Raw genomic sequence first — 17,677 nt, 5'->3', positions numbered from 1 at the left:
ACTACAGGCGCCCGCCACCTCGCCCGGCTAGTTTTTTGTATTTTTTTTTAGTAGAGACGGGGTTTCACCGTGTTAGCCAGGATGGTCTTGATCTCCTGACCTCATGATCCGCCCGTCTCGGCCTCCCAAAGGGCTGGGATTACAGGCTTGAGCCACCGTGCCCGGCCTCACTTTATTTCTAAACCTCAAAATATCTCCATGTATCTTTCTCCCTGTTCTCTGAAAGGACTCCCTTCTGGTTTTGAGTTTTTCCCACTGCTCTCCCTCTCCTATTCTTCTCTCTACAGGGTCTGTAAAAATACATCTGATTTCCCATTCTATCCAGGTGAGGACAGCCCCAAGAACTCTGTGCTAAAACCGAGCCACATATCCATCCAAAACCAATAGAATATGCGATTGTATTTCTTTCCAAAGTAATTTTCTGGCTAGAAGTCCTCATGCCACCTGGAGTGTAGAAATGACTTATTAACACTCAAGGCCGAAGAAGACAGGCTTCATTTTCCCCATTCTGCATTTTAATAGTCAGACCAGGATCTAGGATTTATTAACTTTTTCTTCTAGGTGCATCTGAGAAGAAGTCGATTTAAGAAAACAAACAAACGCTGTAACCCAGTTCTTGCACAGGCCGTGTTTCAATGGGCCCTGTTCCAGACTTACATTTATGATCCAAGCAAACATTTGGGCCTTACTTTTCCATCTGCACACTTTGTGCCTGTAAGCACAAGCCCAGGGTCCGGCATGTCATCGCCCAAGTACACGTGGGTCCCCCGGCACAGAATCCGGCCTCCCTCCTGCAAGGGGATGTTTGTTTCTATGGAAACAGCATTGGTACCAATGACTGGCCGGCTGGCACCTCCTTGACACTGGATTTTTCCACATTTAGCATCTCTGGAAGGGTAAGAACAAACAATTCCCAAAGAGAAACCATTTGGAACCAACCCTATGCCATGTGGGAAGGTCAGAGCAAAGACTTTGCCAGGATGTCTGGATTCCGTACCTCATCTCGCATTTGGCAAAGGAACTCTTCGAGACTTTGCCACAGTTGCCATAAGGATCACCTGCAGAATTGACTCTCTCAAAGCAGATCCCAGGGGCAGGTTTAGCACCTGAAACAGAAGCAGAACTGCATTTTCATCTCCTGCAGGTGTTTTTAATGTTTTTGTTTGTTTTGTTTTGTGTTTTTGCGTGGCTCTAGGCCTCTCAAATGGTTAAGGGGAGACATGTTCGAAGCAATCACACCCAGTGTCTGCCCTGACTCATGGTGGGAGCTGGCCAGGGGAAGCCAAGGGTGTCAACAGCCCACATCCTCTCTTGACTCAGCACACGGCAAAGCATATGTTTCAATGCTTACTCTTCCTTAGGTCTGCTCTCTGGGCTCATGGCATGTGTGGCCTCTCAGGAAATGAGGCCTGGCTGTGGGATGAGATCCGATCCAGGGCAAAAAGGAGGTGGCTGGCTGGCTGGCTGCAGAGAAGGGGAAGCTTGCCCTCTTTAACAACATCCCACACAATTCCGGTGAGAAAATGCAAGCCAGGGCAGGCTCCAAAGGAGCAACGAAGATATCTTCTGCAATATTTTTAGTCCCACAGAGCTCCCTGTAAGAGCAAGTCCTACCTTCTGTTAATACCTTCCATTTTATTCGCAAGGCAGAGATTTCTCTCAGAGGCCATGGAGTCACAAACCCTGGTAATCCCTAGGTACAGCATGGCGGGTCCCAGCAGAGAGGGTCATGACAACCCGAAAGCTCAGAAATGGCCATTTTTAGCACATCTTCCAGCCATAGAGAGAGAGCACATACAATCAGGGTTTGTAGCCAAAGCTCTGGAGGACTCCTGGGCATAGTGATGTCTGTTGAAGACTATTGAGCAAGTCAAGAAAATATGTCACATTCTTCAGAACAAACCATGCCCTGCGGTGCGGTCCTTTTTCTCTCCCTCATTGGTGTCCTGTTTGGGTACTTTATCTCACGTTGCTTCTGATGGCCAGGATGCTGACACTCCAGAGCCCCACTCTGCCTCCTGCCCTTCTCTGCTTCCTATCCCGGGGAGACTTTATTTGCCTTCCAAGGTGACAACAGATTTATTTAAGATACCTCCTCCCAGGGGACAGAAGATATTCTTATTACTAAAAACATCCCCCTTCTTTAGCCTGCACCTGATACCTCATCAGCTACTAGCAGACATGATCATCATTAAACACACACATGCCACACCACCTTGGCACCATTTGAAGTGAGCAGTGTGCTCAGCGCTCAGCCTCTGCAATGAGCCAGCCTTACACCTCTCCTTTTCCCATTCTTTTATAAATCACGTTAGAGAAACTTCCGCAGCCTCCTTTTTCAGGGGCACTAGCCCAGACTGGACACAGTTCTCTGTCATGGAAAAAGATGAGGTGCCTAGCTCCTCCCATCTCATTCCCTTTCCTTCCACCTGATCCACATCTGCCTTGCCCACAGTAAGATGACACCACCGACACACTCAGCCCACAGCAACTGACATACTCAGCCCACAGCAGGATGACACCACGGACACACTCAGCCCACAGCAGGATGACACCACCGACATACTCAGCTCACAGTAGGACGACACCACTGACACACTCAGCTCACAGCAGGATGACACCACTGACACACTCAGCTCACAGCAGGATGACACCACGGACACACTCAGCTCACAGTAGGACGACACCACCGACACACTCAGCTCCTGTCTAGTAGGGACCTGATTTGTCCGCATTCTGCCCTCTTTTTCTCTTTCATCTCTCTGTCGGAGCAGGGAAGGATGGGGAAGGCGAGTTTCAGTGTGGAACCTGCACTTTGTACTTAATTTCATCCTGTTTGGTGGCACTTTTGATCAGAGTACTTGGATCTGATTGATCAAAGCAGTTTGGAAAAACTGGCATCTAGAATAGTAACAATGCAACAGTTTGTGTGTTTTTGCACACACCTATGTATTTGTTACTTGCCTAACTCTATCTCCTTCCCAATCATCCTTCTTTCCCTCTTCTTTCCTCCTTCCTTCCCTTCCTACTTCCTTCCATTATCCATTTATCTACCCATCTATCCATTCATCCATCCATCCACCCGTCCAGCCAGCCAGCCAGCCAGCCAGCCAGCCATCATGTTGCAGGCTTCAATCAGACACACACATTTATTCAGCACCTACTATCTTCCAGACATTGCTAGTATAACAGGGACCAAACTGGACAAACCTCCTGCTTACTTGAAAATTGCAAGGAGAAACAGAAAGAAAACAAATGATTATGTTCCTCTGAAGTCCAGTGTTAGGGAATGCTATGAAGGTAGAAACAGAGTAGGAGGGTCCGGGGGACTGTTGCTTTTAAAGGCAGGCTGGGCAGAGACGTCCTCTTAGAGAAGACATCATGAGCTGAGTCTTGCCATTTAATCCTACAGGGTAGGTCTCATTATTCCATTTTATGGACAAGAAAATGAGGACATCAGAGGTTAAATATATTGCTTAGATTCACATAGGTATTGAAGGCAGGATCATCTAAGGGTGAAGCCAGGCTTCTGGGCTGTTCCCTCCTGTGCTCCAGCCTCACAGGTGCTGGACCCTGCACTGGGTCTCAGGCGTAGAGAGCAGATTAAGACCTGGCCCTGCAGCCCAAGCAACAGCAGGTTCAGTGGCTGTGGGGTGTGCTGCAGCTGCTCATGGAAGGGCTAATCAAATGGGGCAGGAAATGGCTTTGTTGATTCTTTCCCTACTTCACAAGACCAGGACTTGGAAATACAAGCAGCTCTTAGTGAATGCTTAGCTCCTAGGAAATGGGTGGGTGGAGCTGCCATCACTGTGCCATTGCACACAATGCTATTCTGATGACCTAGTTTCTGCTACCTTTATTATAAAGTAATTTCTTTCCTGGGAATTGTGACCACTTAAAAAATACATATACCATGGTGCAATTCAAATGTGCCAGTTGATAAATTTGTTTTCCTTATAGGGAGCTCTGAAGAGACTTGGAGCAGTTTCAGACACGTGAACTCACAAACAGCTCAATGGCAGCCTGGGAGGAGAGTTGGATGAGGTTGGACTGGGGAGTACAGAAGGATAAACAGAGAGAGAGGAAGGGGGAGAGAGAAAGGATGAGCGAGATCAACACCAACAGGGACTGAAGACACTGCAAATGTACCGGCGAAGCAAAGGGGAAGCTTCGTTACACGAATACCAGATAAAGGGCTATCGTTATGATAGGAAGTCAAGCAAAGGCGTGGAAACAGTGTGTAATCAAGTATAAAAGCATTCTGGAAGTGAAAACACTGGATCTCTACTTGCGAATCCAAAGCCGAAACACACTGAGCCTTCTGGGTCAGAGTGTGACGTGGTTTGGATCTGTGTCCCCACCAAGTCTCGTGGAGAATTATAATTCCCACTGTTGGAGGTAGGGCCTGGTAGGAGGTGACTGGATCATGGGAGCAGTTTCTCCTGAATGGTTTAGCACCATCCCCTTGGTGCTGTTCTTGGGATAGTGAGTGAGTCATTGAGATCTGGTCGTTTAAAAGTGTGTGGCACCTCCCTCTTCTCTCTCTTGCTCCCACTCTGGCCGTGTGATGTGCCTACTTCCCCTTCACCTTCTGCCATGATTGTAAGCTTTCTGAGGCCTCCCCAGAAGCAGAAGCCACTCTGCTTCCTATAAAGCCTGCAGAACCAAGAACCAATTAAACCTCTTTTCTTTATAAATTACGCAGTCTCAGGTATTTATTTATTTATAGCAGTGTGAGAACAGACTAATACAGGGTGTGCTTATGATTTTAATGCCCCAAATGCTGGCAGAGCAGCACAGCTCAGAAAACCAGGTGTGTGGTGTGTGTAAGATGCAATGCCTTGTTTACCAGTAACGCAGAAACATGGTACATGCCCCAGCAGAGGGCCACCTGGCATTTCAGGAGCGCCGCCATTCTCCCAAAGACAAACCCTCAGAAAGGCTTATGGCCAATTTGAATATGTGAATTTTACTAACACAGATGACACAGTCAAACATCATCTTATAATATGCTGTCAATTAACTTAATGAGAAACAGTTAAAGAATCACATTTTAATTTAGATTGTCTTACAAAACTCTCCCACAATGTGGAACAATTTTACTGAGATTACGTTTCCTTTGGTCTCAGTCTTTTTTTTATTTATTTATTTAGAGACAGAGTTTCACTCTTGTTGCCCAGGATGGAGTGCAATGGTGCGATCTTGGCTCACTGTAACCTCTGCCTCCCGGGTTCAAGTGATTCTCCTGCCTCAGCCTCTCATGTAGCTGGAATTACAGGTGCCCACCACCACGCCCAACTAATATTTTGTATTTTTAGTAGAGATGGGGTTTCACCATGTTGGCCAGGGTGGTCTCGAACTCCTGAACTTGGGTGATCCACCTGCCTCAGCCTCCCAAAGTGCTGGGATTACAGTCGTGAGCCACCATGCCCGGCCTGATCTCAGTCTTCTTGTTTTCCATGGCACATTCCCTGCACTTCCGGCTTTCTCAGGATGCTGACATTTTTTCTTCTGTTATCACTGGAAATCTTGTTTCTAGGTTCGAGTACCCATTCTTCCAACACTGAGCACTTTCTCTGTTAGCCCAGTGGGTGTATATTCATGATCTCCACAACTAAATCACCCACTCTATTGCTTATCAAAGTGAACCCGTAAAAGCTGTCTTACCAGAATAACCAAAATGGGATGAAGTCACAGCCGAAGAATAATATTTAAGCATGTGATAGATGCCCCTGCCTTTTTTTAAACCTGATTTTGTCAGGCAGCCTTGATGAACCTGTGTGGATGCAGGATGATGAGTGCCAAAGCTCCTTCCCACCTGCTCTGTGATACCCAAAAGGTGTGGCTGAGAGAGTGACAGGTCAGTGGTCAGTGATTCTTTTTGCTGGGTACTTTCAGGGGGAAGCCTTGTTTTATAGCTGGGCATGTATGGGATCTAAGAAAATATAGAATACCTCTCAGTCTTCAGCCTTTTAGAATGCCCCTTCTGTCTGATTGATAAACTCAGTGGCCATGCTTCAGAGTTGGAAGAACAAAGGCTTGGAACTTGGGCTGATCTGGCATTCAGTGTCCAAAAGGCCTTGTTGTACAAGCTCTCGAGGCTCTGTCCCCCCATCTGTAAAATGGGGACAAGGACCCGACTCAAAGGTGCTGTAGAGCTGAGTCAGTGTGTAGAGCTCCTGGCATGTGGCAGGCCCCTAGGAAACCCAAATGATAATGAGGACCACCTTGGGCTGTGGGGAAGGCGTAGCTTCTGGACTTTAGGGCTGAGGGTGTGTGTGGGGAGAAGAGAACTCCTTGTACCAGCCCCTGCTCGCATCACTTACCACACCTGTAATGATTCATGATCACGTCAGTAGGGGCTTTATATCCATCTCCCTCACACTTCATGGTCCTCAGGCCCTTACACATTAAGGGGAACTAGTGGAGATTGTGGGCTAACCAGATGCCTCAGGAAATGAGAAGGAAAAGGAATCTCATCTGAAACCCTAATAGTTTTTGCACATCCTTTGCATAGAAATCAGAACAATCATCGAGCACAAGGATTTCAACTTCTCTGCACCCATCCCTTTACTCCTTTCAATGTGTGCGGTTCCCTGCGGCCCCCAAATCCCAGCTGGTTCTGGGAACCCTCCTGGCCTGCCCTGGGCTGGGCCTCCAGACTCCTCCTGAGTCAGCACCCAGTGCCATGTTGAAAGAGGCAGCAGGCAACACTGGGCAAAAGCCTTGAGTCTGACTTCTCTTTATGCCACTCAACCCTAGGAACAAAGATCATTTTCCTGTCATTCCTCTCCTTGCACTTAACACACACACACACTTTAACTGAACGACACCTTTTAGATCATCAGTGGGCCACTTGTAATTAAAGTATGGTGCTGGATACAGCACTTCAATCCTTATAACCACCCCGTAAGGTCTACATTCTCCCCATTTCAGAGATGTTTCACTTAGCCTCAGCGTTTTAGCAAGTTGCCAAAGATCACAATGTAAATGGCAAAGTTGGGTTTGGCTCATGGGTTTAAAGCCAAAACTCATGATCCAGCCTTGATCCTGTACAGCCTTCCTCTTAGAAACCCCCTACTTGGCCACAGACTCCTGTCCCTGCCATCCTTTCCTCTTCAGAACCACCAACATATTCTCCTGTAATCCACCTGCTCGTGGTGTCAGCTCCATCTTCACCAAATCTTTTTCTGAAAAGTCTCCTGACAGGTGAGGACACCAGCCACCTCATGCTCATGTCTCAGGTGCTGAACTGACCTGGGTCACAGCCTACCCCCTGCACCCAAGCATGCGCAGTGAGATTTCCCTTTAAAACTGGGACAATGGAGGCAGGCAGCAGATATTTGTATGCTTTTTGTTGCATCTATACTGATTCAGGGAAAGAAATGAAAAATTTGGAGTAGAATGACTTGGAAACCTCTGAGGAAGTAGTTCCTCAAGAAATAAATCTCAGTGAAGTTTGGCCAGTAAAACTGACTCCACTCTGCTATTAATTCATCCAGTGGCTTGAACGATGCGAGGTTCTAAAGGTTAACTTTCTGTCTCTACCTCCAGGAAGACAATAACGGTCACCTTCTAAGAGTTTCATTCATTTCAGCTTTCACCCAAAACATGAGGGAGTGAGGGATGCCATGTCACGCTTTACCGCTGAAATAGGGCCAGGACATGATGTCCCCGGGGCACAGCAATGATACGGCTCACTGCCACATGGCAAACAAAATGCACATTCGCAGGAGAGGCAGGCCATGATTTCATCAGCCACGTAAACATGAGGATAGGACAGATGCATTTCTCTATGGAATCAAAGGTCTGAAGGCATACTCCAACCCCTGTCATCTACTTTGTTCATTCTCTTCTCTGGAGGATGAAGAAAAGTGGCTATGATAACTCACAGGAAGCCCCAATAGATATGATCTTTTGCGTCCTTTTATCAACCCTCTGAAACTGCTGCTGCTTTAATTTGGTAGTGGTGGTGAGGGTTGCAGGAAGGTGGGAGGAAGATGGAGCAGAGCCCTGTTTACAATGCTTACGCTTACCCAGTTGGCTAGGGTGCCTTGCCCTGGAGTCTCCAGGCTGTAATGAGAAATCTCTCGTGAGGAACACGGATGTTTAAAGGCCAAGGGGTTTGAAATGAACCAAACTTCTAAGGACACAGTGGCCAAAACTTGGTCCTGTTTGCAACATGCCCCTGCTGCCCCGAACTCCAATGTTAGGTTGTAGGATGGTACCACGGTGGGCTCTGGGCCACTTCCTGGGGCCAGGGAGCTGCCAGTTAGTGGTCGTCAGAGTGATTCAGCACAACTCCTTCCAGAACCACATACTGGCCACACCCCTTCAGGGTGGAATCCACCTGTGTGGTAAGAGGTTGTTTTGGGAGCTTGGAGCAGCAACAGCACTTTGTGAAAATGGATTGTGGGGGTAGGAGACGCAGGGTTGTTTATTATTTTGTTGAACACCTCTCCCATATCCCTTCTTCTAGGAACAAGAACATTTTCCTTATGGGAAATCCGTTATACATGGTTTATTGGAGCTAACTTTCCTATCCAGTGGCAGAGGTATGCACATAAGATTGAATCTGAGAGGTCCATCCCACAGGTTATATGATCAGGTCAATGCTGGGCACACGACCAAAACCAGAGGAGTCAGCAGCGTCTTCCTTGGAACTTGACGCCTGAGTCAGCTGGATGAGGGTCCAGGGCTCCTGTGTCCTTCAGGGCTCTCCTCTGCCCCCGGCTTTGCCATGGAGGCTAGGATTGGCCCTCCTTTTCCTCCTCCCAAGGTTGTCCTCCTCTTGTATTTACCACACTTGCTTTTGCCTCCTGGGAGGCCCCAGGGCTCCTGCCTGTGGGCAGGGATGGTGCCTCGGGCCAGCGCATAGCAGATGTGTTCCAAGAACGAATGAGTAAAAAGCCATTTGGGGAAAGCACATCATGTCTCCAATGCCCTTCCCGGAGGAAGTCAACGGTGGTTCTGCAAACACAGCAGCCTGGGTAAACGAACACTGTCTGCTGGTTTATCTTTTCTATGACTCTAGATTTCCACTTATTCATTGACATCAAATGAAGTATTACTGTGGGATCTTATGTAAGGTCATAAAAAGACAGACGTTTTACTTCCTGGAAAGGTAAACTTATTCCTTCAAAGTTCAGGAAGAAAACATATAAGCAGGGAAACCGAAGGGGGCTGAGTGCCGACCTTGGGAGCAGATGCAGCTCCAGCACTAAAAGAAAACGTCATTAAAGGCAAGAGGCTCAAAGGCATGGAGCCTGCAGACAACTCTCTGCGCACCCTGCCTGTCCAGAACCTGCTGATCCCAGTCAGGACAGCGGAGGAGGGGCCAGCAGAGTGCTTCCTGTGGCTTCTGTGCGTTAGCTGCCATCTGGCATTTATCTTAGAGACAGAATGGTCAGTAATTCAAAAAGTGCAAATGACTTCTATCCACTTGTAAGATGTTATAAAGGTACAGATTTGGTTCGAAGTTGCTGCCTTAAAAAATGTCTGTCTCCATGAAGACAAGAGATTTCACATTTCTTGAAAAGAATGACAACAGTGTTCTTATCACTACCATATTACATCAATTAGAGCCTTTGAGTCCTGAATAATGGAACACTGAGATATTTTGCCATTATCAAAAGATAAAATTTAGCCTTTCAGAGGGAATTTTGACACCATACTACATTTTATAATTATGTTGAAAGTGATGGATTTTAATTACCAGTTTTATCTTCAGAGTGCTATAACTTATATTTGTAATTGTAGTTTGGAAGTTCCCAATGTCATTATGTTTTTTTTTTTGGAAAGAGAAATGATGGCATCTTGAATTAAGCCCACAATTTACTCAATCTAATCTTACTTAAAATGACTCTATTATGCAAATATACTTCTCCAGTTCAGTCACATCAGCTCCTCCTTCCCTCTGTCACTGATTTCCCTGATCCCTGCCACTAACATCCACAGACAAAGGCATTTTTACAAACAACTGGAGACTGTATTGTTCTTCCCATCTCTCTTCTTCAGACGGACCTTTGTATTCTTCAGAAAATGAAGTCCAAATGAACAAATTTTATCATTTCTTTCTCGCTTGAGAAAGAAGACTTTCCTGACTTCTAAACAATATGACTTCTGGCAAAAAAATCTCTTTTTTTCCCATCTGTGGCCACAGGAGTTGTAGGTGATTCATAAATGCACTGCCCCAAGTGGGTCACAATAAACCAAGCTCATGTAAACCAGCTTTGCAGATAAACACTGAGTATTGACCAGCCCATAAAAATGCTCTGGCCAGCTCACACTGCAGAAAGCAAACGACATTAGATTCTGGTGAGTGATAAAACAGAAAAAGCTAACACATTTCAGGAATTCTCTGAGGCCAGTTGTTTGTGACTACAGATGTGTAGTTATCTGTAAGATTAATTGCCAAGGAATATTTTCAGTAACCATGCTAGTGGTTCTGACAAACAACATTGGTAAAAGTAAATTTGCTACCTAAATAAAAATATCCAGCTATATTTCAGAAGGAGTAAAGGTCATATCATATTGACAGAAAATCTTTGTAGATACTAACACTAAACCTGGCAAAAAGAGCTAAACGCCAACCACACAGTTTGAACTGTGAATAACATTTGTGTGTTTGAAATCAACATAGGAAGTCTTGAGATACAAGACTTGTGGGATAAAAATCAGTAAGAAAAAAATTGTACTCCTAGCCAACGAGAACGTACATTATCAACAACAAAAACAATTAGAACAACAAATAAATGAACAAAAAACCCAAAAGGCATTCTCAAAGTGCATTCCTTTGCCAGTTAGAAGTTGCAGGCATGTGTTTTGAATTTTCTATTGTTTTATTTGTAGAAAGATTTGGAAGCAGGATTATTTTATTGAAATAGAATGCCAGATTGAGAAAAGCCCATTTCAAAAGGGAATCGTTATTTGGAAGGAAGGACTTCATCCAGTTAGTGTTTGGGTCACCAGATCTGGAGGACATCCTGAATATAACTGGAGAATTCTGGACAACTCAGCAACTCGGCCAGGTCACTGGGGTGCAAATGTCAAGGGCCAGTGGGGCAAGGACTCAAGGACTCAAGGGCTCCTGGAGCTCTGAGTTCCTGCGTTTCCCAGGAGGCCTGCGATGACCCCAATGCATACGTGATCCAGATCCTGAAGCATTTGCTCCTGGGTGGGGAAATACTGCAAATGCAAACTTGACAATAAGTTTTCCTTTCTGAATCATGAAAAGCTAATTCAAACCAACCACTATAACAAAGCATTGAAATGTTCTCAATGGTATATCTGGCTGGCCAGGGGCCTGGCTGAGGAAGTCACCTCCGCTCCCAGGACTGCGTTTGTCCGGGATTCATGCCTCCCGGGAGGATATTGTGATGGATTCACATCCGCACTCCCCTCCAGATCCAGGCAGGAGTACGCAGGGACTGTGGGAAGTGTGTCACTCTGGCAGAGTCAGGGCTCTTGAGTCAGCATCTTACACAGAGCAAGACGTCAACAAATACTTGACAAATGAGAGAATGGTGTGGCAGATGAGGATCTCTGCTCTCCAAGTCACAGCCCAAGCTCTACAGGCACAGAACTACCGGAACTTGCCCTGGTTGGCCCCACTGTCCCTGTGTGCCCTGAGCTGTGCTATTCTGGATACTGGAAATATCCCTCTTCTTCCACCCCTGGCAAACCACGATTCCATGGCAACCTTGTCTTCAAAGCCTCTGAGTTGGCCGCTTTCCTCCACCCCAACATATCTGGCCTATGACCCTCTTATAGCCCATTTTACGGACCCCAAGGATTTGAGTATCTTGCTCACTAGTCTAAGCTTCCTGGGAGTGCAGCTTCATCTTATTTATAGAGCTTAGATTTACTAGGAGCTCTGCATCTAGCACAGAACCACATATATTACATGGAATAGATCATAGGCTATGTTAGAGGACAACAGACCCTTGGGGTAGGTAGATCACTATCCTCATTTTACAGATGAGGCACCGCAAGGTTGAGCAATTTGCAGAAGGTCCCTTGCTAGTAAGTGGTCTGTTCAATGCCTGTGGCTCCCCCAAAAGGCCCACATCCTTATCTAAAACCTATGCACATGTTATCTGACATGGCAAAAGGGACTTTGAAGATGTGATTACTTTTAGGATCTTGAGGTGGGAAGATCACCCTGGACAATCTGAATGAGCCTGATAGAATCACAGGGGCCCTTATGAGAGGAAGGCAGGAGAGTCAGTGTCAGAGAAAGGGATGTGACTATAGAAGCAGAAGTCAGAGAGGGACAGAGATTTGCAGATGCTGTGCTGTTGGCTTGAAGATGGAGGAAGGGGCCATGAGCCAAGAAATGCAAGTGGCCTCTAAAAGTTGGGAAAGGCAAGGAAACGGATGTTCCCCAGAGCCTCCCAAAGTAATGCTGCTTTGCCAGTTATCTTAATTTCAGGATTTCTGACCTCCAGAACTATAAGATGAAGCATTTGTAAGCCATTAAGTTTGTGCTAATTTGTTACAGCAGCCATGGGAAACTCACATAGGGCCTGTAAGCTGGAAACCAGGCGGAAACACTGACAAGTGGAGGAAGGAGCACACTGCACTCCCAAAGGAGGGGGTCAAAGGCCCATTCTGAGAGCTCCCTGGCATCAAGGGCCTTCCCTGCTCTCTGCTCTCCTAATGAAGTCTGTATAATGATCTGAAGAACTGAGAAGGGGTGGGCAGGACTGACCAAAACCCAGAAAGTCACAAGCCCAAGGTGGCTCCCCAAGCCTGGTCTCTGTGTTATGGCTTCCAGGAACACTAAGCCATCTCCTCAAAGGTAAAGCCTCTTCACCAAAACACGTTTGTTACCAATGGTCCTGACGCCATGGATGTTCCATGCTGTGTGCAGTGGCCACACCCACCACCACCCCAGCAAAGGTCTCCTAGTTACCAGAGAGAGTGGATGGGAGAGAGCAGAGCTAAGCCAGGAGCTCCCAGGGAAGCCCCCTGCTTAGGAAGAGGATGTGGCTACCTGGGCACTCAGACCTTCAGCGTCCCCCTCCATCGTAGGGATGATGAGAGCCCATGCAGGTGACTTCCTATTGCTCTTGCTTTTGAAAAGCTCAGTCTGTGGGTCAGGTTGTCAGTGTGTCTGCCTGTCTGGTTCTCTCTCTGGTCAGGCAGCTGCAGAAGGACTAGTTTGATGAGATAATAAATACCAGCCTTGGTCACCATGAATCAGAGGCACACAGCCAGCTGAGTCACACACTGGGGGTGGCTCAGACAGCACTGTCGAGTTCCATCTGACCTCACGCTGGAAACGGGGCCAGCTGTTCAAAGACGGCAGGGCATTAAGGAACATATTTCACTCCCAAAGCTCCAAGTGCTGTGTGTGCTCTGGCCACAAAATGCTTTTTGGAAAGGAACTTCATCACAGCCCTTGTAACTCAAGAAAAGGAGACTGCTGATTCTGGGGAAAGGCTGGGAAGGGGATGGCATTAGGGATGCATGAAGCCATGAAGATCTGGCCTGCAGCAGTAGCCGCAGTCCCAAAGTGACCTCACTTGGCTAAAAGGTGCCTGATTTCACTAAACCATGTCAAGCCGAAACACCATTCAATGTGTATAGTGAGTCCTGGCTTAGTTCTTGTCATTGCAACAGGGTGTTCCCCACTGCTCCTGCCCCCTGCTTTGCCTAGGGGACCCCAAGGCCCAGCAGGCAATGATGCCAGGACTGAAGGCTGCTCAGGGTCCAAGGATGAAGCACTAAGGGTCCAGGAACTGCAGGCCTCCCCATCCCACCTGCCCACATGCATCCTTGAGTGCTGAGGAGCATCGGAACAACAACTCAGAGGCCAAGCTAAAGAGGCCTCTGCTCATCCATCCTTGCTACCAGGCTGCCTTTCTTCTCCCTTAGAAAGCTCCAAGTACAAAGGGCATTGCTGGTTGGCAGGGGACGTGGGCCTCCCAGCAGGACCCAGCTCCAAGAGACATCCATCTTGTTTTCCATGCCTGGTCATGGCTTTCACATTCCATTGAAAACCCAAGCTTCAAGGTTTAGTTGTCATTTTCTGTTCCACTTTACTTCCCTCATCACTCCTAAAACCAAAGCCTCACAACAAAAGTCTGACAAAGGTCCTATCAGGTTTCCCTCTCCCTAGAGATCCTGCCTGATTCTGCTTGGCTTTCAGCCTGAGCCTGGCCGACCGCAGCGGCCTTGCCAGAGTCGGGGTCTCTGGCCATGGCTGAGGTCATTTCTGCAGCCAGCGGGAGGAGGGAGTGACAAAGGACTCAGCCACGTTACAATACGGGAAAGAGAACTGCAGGACAGGGTGGGGCCTGCATTTGTGGATTTCATGGTTGGACTCCTGGGAGCTGGACACAGGCATTGAATCTCAAATGGTTCTGGGGTGACAGGGCCTTGGAGTCCAGGGCTGCCCAATGAGGCCTTGGATCTAACCCCAGAAGGTGGGGCATGGAGGAGAGAGACGCAGGGGGTGAATTCTTCCCCCTTTTGCATCTGAGCTTCTGCTTCATTTTGGAGCTTTGGTAGAGCTTTAGAGCAAGACCTCCCTCTTCGGGGTGACTGTGCATTGTGGGAGTATCACATGGGCATTGGGTCACAGTGACCCAGGTTCAAATCCTAGCCCGGAGACCTGGGGAAACTGACATTTGGTCTCAGAGTTTGAGCATCACCTTCTGTAAAACTTCGTAGTCCCCACCTCAGGGGCTTGTTGCAGGGTCAGAAGAGACAAACTGTGCCAAGTGCCCAGCCTGAACTGGTGACATGGTGAACTGATGGCCTCTTGTTTGACTCAACCACCCACTTTCCCATTTGGGACCCACTCATTGCTGTTCCCAGGCCTTCCAATTACAGACACATTCATGCTTCAAGTGGAGCTCTGGGCCCCTCACTTGGTTGGGGTCCTCTTTTGAGTACAAAGGGGCATTACTAAAATCTCAGTGGTGGTGGGGAAGTTCTGTCTGTCTGTCCAACTACATGCTGTGCCATCCGAGGGCAGGAGTCGTGGCGGATTCATCCCTGCCATTCCCTGGAGCACACAGTAGCTGATCCTGCATCTCCTGTTGGACTGCATTGAGCTTCTGAAGGCCAGGCTCCAGACAGCGCCCATTTCTGTGCAGCCCATGCCCAGGGTGGCCCCAGCCCCTCCCTGGGAGTCAATCACTCCCGACTGAACACACCGGATGCTGTGTGGACAGCGCCCGCCAGGAGTGGAGGCTCGCCAGAACAGAGCACACGCCCCCAGTCCCAGGTCTGCCAGTGCCTCTCCTGATGCCAAGCTTGTGGCGGCCACGTACCTGGTCCCCAGAGCGTGACACACTGCTGCTCATGAGTCTGGCAGATGCCATTGTAGCAGTAGCCGTCCACACCCTGACATGGGTGCCCGTCGTGCAGGTACACATTGGCTGGGCAGTGAGGGCTGGCCCCCGTGCAGAACTCCGGGAGGTCACAGGAGTTGCTGGAGTCCCTGCATGCCGTTCCTGCAGGCTTCAGCTGGAAGGAGAGGGCCATTTATGGCACATGCACCCCGGGAAGGGGAGGGGCAGCTCTCTGCAGCACTCCTGGGCTGGAGCAGACAAGGGCATCTTAAAGTCCCACATAAAGGGTTGAGGATTTCAAAGGAAGTCGCTTCTAATGTAGAGAGAGCTCATTAAATCATCAGATTCTCACTCTGGGGTTCACTGTTCCACTATAAAGTGGGTGGGACAACCAAGAGCAGCCTGTCTTTCATGTCATGCAACATTAGGGCTCTCCGAGGAACACGCAAGCTGGCTGCCGGCACTTGGCACCTCAGAAGAGGAAGAAGGAGGGGAGTGTTGGCTGCTGGGCTGGTTGATTCTTAAGGAAAAGGTCTCTGGGTGTCAACATCATCACACGTTTCAAGGGAACATTTGCATTTATAGTGTTAGCATTTGTGGGCAAGTTAATAAAAATGACTTTAAGGGCAGAATCACAATAGCAATTTTACTTTGTCATCAAATCGTAGAACTGGAACTCTCTCTTTACTGCTTTATGGAAAGAACAGGAGAAGAACAAGGGAGAGGTAAAGGATGTTAGAAGCCATCTGACCACAGTGGCTCACGCCTGTAATCCCAGCACTTTGGGAGGCCAAGGCAGGCAGATCATGAGGTCAGGAGATCGAGACCATCCTGGCTAACATGGTGAAACCCCATCTTTACTAAAGATACAAAAAATTAGCCAGGCGTGGTGGTGGGCACCTGTAGTCCCAGCTATACGGGAGGCTAAGGCAGGAGAATGGCGTGAACCTGGGAGGCGAAGCTTGCAGTGAGCCGAGATCACACCACTGCACTCCAGCCTGGGCAACAGAGTGAGAGTCTGTCTCAAAGAAAAAAAAAAAAAGAGGAAAAAAAAGAAGCCCTCTGACCAATGACTCAGCTTTTTGTGGTTGAAGAAATTAAGGCTCAGAGTAGCCTGTCTGAGACTACATGGCTAGGGACCCCTGCAAGTCCTGGGCTTAGTTCCCTGCATACTCCTCAAACGCAAAGAGATAAGACCCCTGCTAACTTCTAGAAGATCTGGAAGTTGAAAGCAATTGTTAAAAAAGTCATAACCTAAAAGTGAACCACAATCAGGCATGGTCTTGTGGTCCTCCCTCCCCTAACTTGGGCATCCTCTGGGCACAGGCTCAGACTTGCTTCCCCCCTTCCCCCAACTCCCTTCCAGGCACCTTCCTCCACCAGTTACTGGGGGCCAGGGAGAGATAGCTGCTTATAACATCCCCCCAGAAGTTAATCAGCATTAGGAAGAGGATGAAGGCTATTTTAAAGCCGAACATTAAATGTTATAATGCACTTCTAAATCACCGCGCTCATGTGGGGCAGCTAAGAGGGAGTTTCCTGTAAGCGGAATGTCGGGATCAACTGCTTAATTAAAACGAAATAAAACTCTACCCTTGGAACTGCTGAATCAAAAGTTCAGGCTTCTACTCTGTCAGATATCAGCTTTGAATAATGAGACAATGGAACTGCCAAAAGAAACGCAGTCCTAGCTAACAGCAATGGCGAGAGCATAAAACTGCCATTCTTGGCTGGGCAGGGTTGGTGGCACCTTCTTTTGGGAGGACGTTAAGATTGAGTTGTTTATACAAAACTTCTGGGACAACCCAGTAGGCAGGCGTTCGTGGGATGGAGAAGGTGAACCTGGGGGAACCTGAGTGACAGTGGGTGGGGACTTGTTTTCGCCTTGCTCTACTTGTCAGCACAGTAGGACCGCATGTGCCTCTGACAGCACAAATGGAACATGTGAAGTTGAACTAGGGTTTACCGGTCTGATGAATTGTCAGCCACTAAATAAATAAACACAAGTGAGTGGCAATTAAAGCATGCATTTCACCCCAAGATTGGAAGATAAACAATAAGAGGTGGGTAACACCAACTGGCGTGAGAAGGAGGGATGGTGCGTGCTGTGGTGAGTGCTGGGAAACCTTCCAGCCGCACTGCTTGCCCTGCATCACATCTGAACCACCTGAACCTGTTGGCGACCTGGGGATCAAGTTGCAGCTCCAGTGACTCACCTGGCAGTCTTCACAGCACAGCCCGTGTGCGCACACAGCGTCTGGCTTCAGGGTACAGGCGGTGGCATTGCAGCAGCGATTCATACATTCCTGGAGAGGGGAATGGGATTTGTTTGACAGGGTCTTAGGGAGTATGCACTCACTGAATGCAAAATC

The 17,677-nt window shown here is 48.0% G+C and overlaps 1 protein-coding gene across 1 annotated transcript in view; it reads right to left on the bottom strand.

The window, feature by feature from the left end:
- ADAM12 (ADAM metallopeptidase domain 12) overlaps positions 1–17,677 on the bottom strand; it is a 321,053-nt gene that overhangs the window by 37,392 nt on the left and 265,984 nt on the right. The window contains exons 14-17 of the mRNA XM_017858613.1: positions 17,522–17,611; positions 15,285–15,480; positions 998–1,106; positions 690–888 (exon numbers count right to left, since the gene is read on the bottom strand). Coding sequence (XP_017714102.1) covers positions 690–888; positions 998–1,106; positions 15,285–15,480; positions 17,522–17,611 — 594 coding nt within the window. The remainder of the gene's footprint in view (positions 1–689; positions 889–997; positions 1,107–15,284; positions 15,481–17,521; positions 17,612–17,677) is intronic.

Source organism: Rhinopithecus bieti, unplaced genomic scaffold, assembly GCF_001698545.2.
Source record: "Rhinopithecus bieti isolate Rb0 unplaced genomic scaffold, ASM169854v2 scaffold_42745, whole genome shotgun sequence".
NCBI classification, from domain to species: Eukaryota; Metazoa; Chordata; class Mammalia; order Primates; family Cercopithecidae; genus Rhinopithecus; species Rhinopithecus bieti.
Note: the sequence above shows the minus strand (reverse complement) of the source record. Positions and strands in the feature narration are given on the sequence as shown.